The sequence below is a fragment of the Molothrus ater genome, chromosome 2 (assembly GCF_012460135.2).
Source record: "Molothrus ater isolate BHLD 08-10-18 breed brown headed cowbird chromosome 2, BPBGC_Mater_1.1, whole genome shotgun sequence".
In the NCBI taxonomy this organism is placed as follows: Eukaryota; Metazoa; Chordata; class Aves; order Passeriformes; family Icteridae; genus Molothrus; species Molothrus ater.
In genome coordinates, this window is record NC_050479.2 from 22528849 (window position 1) to 22534848 (window position 6000).

At 34.5% G+C, this 6000-nt stretch overlaps 1 protein-coding gene across 3 annotated transcripts in view; it reads left to right on the top strand.

Annotated features, from left to right (window-relative positions):
• The window catches only part of NLGN4X (neuroligin 4 X-linked), a 163753-nt gene extending 158034 nt beyond the window's left edge, over positions 1-5719 (top strand). For all 3 annotated transcript variants that reach the window (XM_036386933.2, XM_036386925.2, XM_036386941.1), the window contains one exon: positions 361-5719. In XM_036386933.2, the coding sequence (XP_036242826.1) occupies positions 361-1210 (850 nt within the window). In that variant the 3' untranslated portion in view covers positions 1211-5719. The remainder of the gene's footprint in view (positions 1-360) is intronic.
• Positions 5720-6000: the final 281 nt, after the last annotated feature.

Consider the following 6000-nt stretch of genomic DNA (forward strand, 5'->3'; position numbering starts at 1 on the left):
AGGTAGTTGGTACTTCTCTAAGATGGTATGTCTCTAAGACACATCCTTGGAGAATGGTACTGAATCACTTCAGATGACCTTTTGCTAACTGAAACACTATGATTTCTACATTTTCATGTCAAAAAATATTGTAGTATCTGAGATGTTCTGTGCAGTAAGTAATTTTCTTTTGATTATTTATTAACAGCTGTTCCTCAGTTAGGGACGGTTTTTATCTTCTGCTTTTAGGTTACTGTAAATATTAGATAAACTATTAACTGTAAGATTGAGAGGGTTTCGTGTTTGTTTGCTTTTGTTTTGTTGTAGGTTTTTTGTGGCAAGGTTAATGACTGTAATATTGTCTGTTTTAATTTTTTTTAGAGATCCAAACCAGCCTGTTCCACAGGACACAAAGTTCATCCACACAAAACCCAACCGCTTTGAAGAAGTGGCCTGGTCCAAATACAATCCTAAGGACCAACTTTATTTACACATTGGCCTGAAACCCCGAGTTCGTGATCACTATCGAGCAACCAAAGTTGCTTTCTGGTTGGAGCTGGTACCACACCTTCACAACCTGAATGAAATATTTCAGTATGTTTCCACCACAACTAAAGTCCCCCCTCCTGACATGACCTCATTTCCGTATGTGACCCGGCGTTCTCCTGGGAAATTATGGCCAGCCACCAAACGTCCAGCAATGACACCTGCCAACAATCCCAAACATTCGAAAGACACCCATAAAACAGCTCCAGAGGATACCACAGTTCTGATAGAAAACAAGAGGGATTACTCCACAGAGCTGAGTGTTACCATCGCTGTGGGGGCCTCCTTGCTGTTCCTCAATATTTTAGCTTTTGCTGCATTATATTACAAGAAGGACAAGCGGCGTCATGAGACTCACAGGCGCCCCAGCCCCCAGAGGAACACCACCAACGACATAGCACACATACAAAATGAGGAGATCATGTCCTTGCAGATGAAGCAGCTAGAACATGACCACGAGTGTGAATCGCTGCAGGCCCACGACACACTGAGACTCACCTGTCCGCCCGACTACACGCTCACTTTGAGAAGGTCCCCAGATGACATCCCGCTAATGACACCCAACACCATAACCATGATTCCAAATACATTAACAGGAATGCAGCCTTTGCATACTTTCAACACTTTCAGTGGAGGACAAAACAGTACAAATTTGCCCCATGGACATTCGACCACTAGGGTATAGCTCAGCCCTTCCCCATCTACCCTCACAAGCCACTTGGAAGAAAGAAAAAAGAAAAAAAAAAAAAGAAAAAAAAGAAGAGGAAAAAGTTATATACCATCCATTGAACACCTTGTCAAAATCTAAAGTAAAAATAAGTAAAAGAGAAGGACAGTCATTATTTTCTTACTGATCCTTCCCACAGAAACTCACTGATGTTAAAGATCAACTACAAACCCTGTGAAATGTGAAAAGTGTACATTGCTGTTACAATACTGCTTTAAGATCTCAGCCACTTTGATTGAAAGTCGAGGCCAGAAGAAGTAATTTAAAATGGTGTTGTAAGTGTAACAAGCAAAGCAGAGTCTTCTGGAAGACAGAGCCAGTGACTGTACAGGTGTTTTGTTTTGGTTTTTTTAAAATAAATAAAATTATAAAAAAGATTCTTTATGTGCCATACCATGGCCGTTGATAAAACAAAGACATCACCATGGGCTTTTACCCAGCATATGAAGCTGTAATTCAGATGGGGAAAATAGAATTTTATTATGAAAAACAAAAATGAAAAAAAAAAAAGAGGAGGACTGACTATGCAGTAAAATACGTATAGTTCTGTGCAAAGAGATGACTTGCCAGCCTGAACTATATTTAAAGAAACTTTGTAAAAATGTACATAGCTGTGAGTTTAAAAACAAACAAAAAAGAAGCAGCTTTTATTGATGTTTTCAGTTTGAAAAGAGCTTTTAGAAAGATTGTGCATTCGATTGTGACCTATGTGTATATACATTAGTCATATGACCTCTGTTTCCTCCAAGACCAAAGGAGGAATTTCTTCTTAATTACTAGTGGTTAACAAAAACCATGAGTTTTTTCTAACATGTTTCATTTATATGAGACCATGGTGTCATGCAGAGGATACAGTTGTCTGTGTAACCTGCGTATTTTCTCTTACAGGTTACACTAGTGCATGTTAAAGTATTCATAGGAGATTGTTGTTCTTTTCTGAAACATTTTTTCTATAATTTAATTTTGTGTTAGCCTTTGTTAAATTCCAACACAGCAATGGAAAACAAAGAGAAAAAATGCAAAAGAAAAGAATTAAAGAATTACTATTTTAAGCTTATTGAACTGAACCAAGAAACATCCAATAATATATATTTGGAGTCCAGTTTGTAGTTCTTGGTTATTGTGATACATTAGGAAGAGTTTTGTGCCCTGACAAAAGCAATGAAAGCCTGTGTTTTGGTCAGCCTTCAAGGAAAACTAGCTCTAAGCTCACCAGCAGTTGCAGTAGAATCTCAGCTGAGAAAGCACCTCCTCAGCATTGATAAACAAAATAAAACTACAGTTTGAAAGTTGGGAAATGCAGGGTTGGTTGGCTGGCTGTTGTTCAAACTGTTCAGAGCGATGAGTGTGTAAAGAACTTATCAGCCCAGTATCTTGTTTTGCGCTTGAGAGTGTACCTGTCAGAAAATTCTTATTTGCTGATTCATTGCACTCAGTCCCACAGTCAGTGAGCGTTATGGAGAGAGAAGCAGAGAAATCCTCAGCTGTTCTGCATTTGAATAAAACTGAAAATCCCAGAGAGCATCACTCTCAGGAAAGTCAAAATTATTAGCTGGTTGTTCCCTTCTGCCTTTCCTTCACTAGAAAAAACAGGGGCCAAGCAGAGCTATCAAAGTAACTTTGCAGTTTGATTCAAACAACTGATTTGAATGTGAAAACCCAGATAATAGTTTTTGCAGATGAAGATTGCTTTATATTTTGTCTTTGAAAGTTACTCCAACATTGAGAAATAGTAACCAAAGATCTTTGAACAAATTGGTCTGCACTTGGATGTGACTATCCCAGATGTATTTTCTATTTTAATTCACAAGTAAACTGCATCAATATCATATGTCCCATAATGATTAACACAAGATGCCTTGCACCTCTTCTTGTTTTCTACACTTTTTTTTTTCCAAATAAAATAACTTGAAATAGTCACCCCTAAAAATAAAAGCAAGACAAGGTGATTCACTGAGGTCTATTCATCTGCACAACTCTTTGTTGTAGCAGGCAGTAAAGCAAATTCTGAAGGAAAGAAATAAAATGTTAATGACATGATAAAAATGCAACATGTGGCTGATATAATCCTTTATCTGCAGTAAATGTGCTATAAATCTGACCTGGGAGCTCAGGTTGGAATGTGATGAAGCAGCAACCCCAAAGTACAACTAGTAGGAAATGGAAATTTTTTTTCTTTCACTGATCCATCACATAATATATTAATGCTGACTCTACACCAGGCCATTTCCACCAGCTATGTAATGCCTCAGCTGAGATGCAGCAGTTTATAACTCTTAAAAAAAGGTTTAAAAAAAAAGTAAAAAAAAAAAAGTAAAAAAAAAGGTAATGATGCTTGGCATCATAATCAGTTGGGTATGTTTGTAATGTGAATTAAAGTATTTGTTTAGTACTTCCAATTGTCTTCTGCTAGCAATATGTACAGTACTGTGTCAGGCTTGTGACATTTGGGTAAAAAAAGTTCCTGTAAGTGAATGATTTTAGCTTTTAAAAGTAATTACAATCAAGTTGATTTAATAATTTGATACATCTGGACTGATGTATGATTTATAGAGGGAACAGATTTATAGGGTCTTCATAGAATTCTATAATAATGATATCAAAATATACTTTGAAACTGTAAAAGAAAAACAAAAGTACTTTCCCAGGCTTATATTCTTGTCCTTAAGAGGCACACAGGGTTCAATGGTTTCTTCTGTTATTGTTTTGCAATTTTTTGGTTTTTTTTGCCTTAAGTAATGATAGAAGATATATATGGCTGGACACATATGTATAAACTTTTCAGCAGCATTTTTAATAATAAAATATCACGGTATTTTCTAATGCTTTGTGCAAATAACTACGTGTTCATCCTTTTGTGTAGAAAGTCTTTCAGAGGTGTGTTTTCTGCCCCCATCTCCATTTCATTATCTACTGTAAACAATGCCTTGATACTCAGTATAAAAATATTAAAGTAACAGAGGTTGCACTTTTAAGTTAGCATTGAGTTTTCATGGCTTTTGTAGTTCTATAAGCCTGCCAGTCAAAGGAAAGCAACTCAGACAATGAAGATTTAAAAAATTAAGCTCCATATATTTATTACCTGTATACACTGCTATTCCCATTGAAGCAATGGTTTAATTGTTTTGTTAGTATTTTCTGCGGCAATGAAAGAAAAGCTTGGGTACGAAGTTTCCCATATTAGTGTATAGCTTAGCAGCTGAAAAATGCAAAAAACATCTTCCAAGTTAGGGATCAAATAATGCAGATAAATCTAATATGTCAAGCTACACAAGTCAATATACTTAATTTTTATATTTTAAATTTAGATACAAAATGAGTTTTGCTATAAAAAATATGTAAAACTAGCAACATATGTTACACATATGCATTTAAGGTATTTACATATATTGCAAGGATGTTAATATTATTCTTCCTTCAAAGGCTGAGAAAGTAAATAATTTGTTCTTTTATGATATCAGATTCTGTTTATCAACCAGATTTCCTTTCACTGGAAAGGTATGTAAGCACTTTAGTAATTTGAACTGGGTATTGTTTTCTTTCTGTAACTATTCTGAATAGAGGTACTAACAATAATATTTGATGAATTTTGAGCATATTAGAGAAAAGTATTTGAAAAAATCAAAGTCTTAATTATTCATATCAAAATTTTGATATGAAAAATCAAGCTTCTGAGATAGAAACATGCACCTGCTGACCTAATCAAGCAGCTTGAATTTTGAATATTGAACTTGTATAAAAAGCTTTTGCAAATAAACTGCAGATTTGGAATTTTTCAGCAAATATGTTTAATTACAGGTACACTTCAAATTTCCACATCTTGCTCTGAGATAATTCATACACACAAAGAGGGGTTACAATTGTGTCATTTCTTGAATTGTTCCCCTGAAATTTCTGGGTGAACTCAATAAATTTGCTTATTTTCAGCTAATCAGTTTCACATTTTAAAAAGAGAACATCTTCAGAACTTTGTTCATGCTAACTTAATATTGTGTTATTTTATTCCTTTATTGCCTGAAATATAAATATGAAGATTAGTATGTTCCTATTTTGGCTTTGCTAAGAGTATTACAATTTAATGGTATTTAATATCACATAAAAATCATATGAAATAATACCATGACAATTATGTGCTTGTCTCAGATTTGTGATTTTACATTTGTATTATTTAGTTATTGTCAATTGTTTCTCATATTTTCATCTACAGTTGTTTGGAATCACAAACCTCATCAGCTTGAATGTCTCCAGAGGCCATTAGCAGCTGGAGAAAACTGGGGTTTTTATCCCACTAGAAATTATGATATTGTAAATTTAATATCATAATATTTTAAATGCTTCTCAACCCATCAAATTAGCCTGAAAAGTAAGATATTAAATTAAAATAAATTTAAAATAAAGAAGGGTTTTGGAAATGTCTAAACATCGGTTTTGAGCTGTAGCATAATAAATATTTTACTTCCAGATGAAGATTTGATTCAAGCCATTTTGTTTGGTGTACAACAGTGGGTACTAAGCTCCTCACTGTGTCTTCTAAAAGTTATGTTTTAAGGAAATTATGCTTTCTCAGTCTTTTGTAGCCTACCCAAATGATTTCATCCAATTTTTAATGATGTAATGAAATTCAGATCACTCAGGGATGATTTAGACACAATCCAATCACAAAGTCCAAACCAGTAGAAGGAGTTTTGTCATAAACCAAGTAAACTGCAGCTTTCCTAAGACATGCTAGTAATTAATGACAATATGCA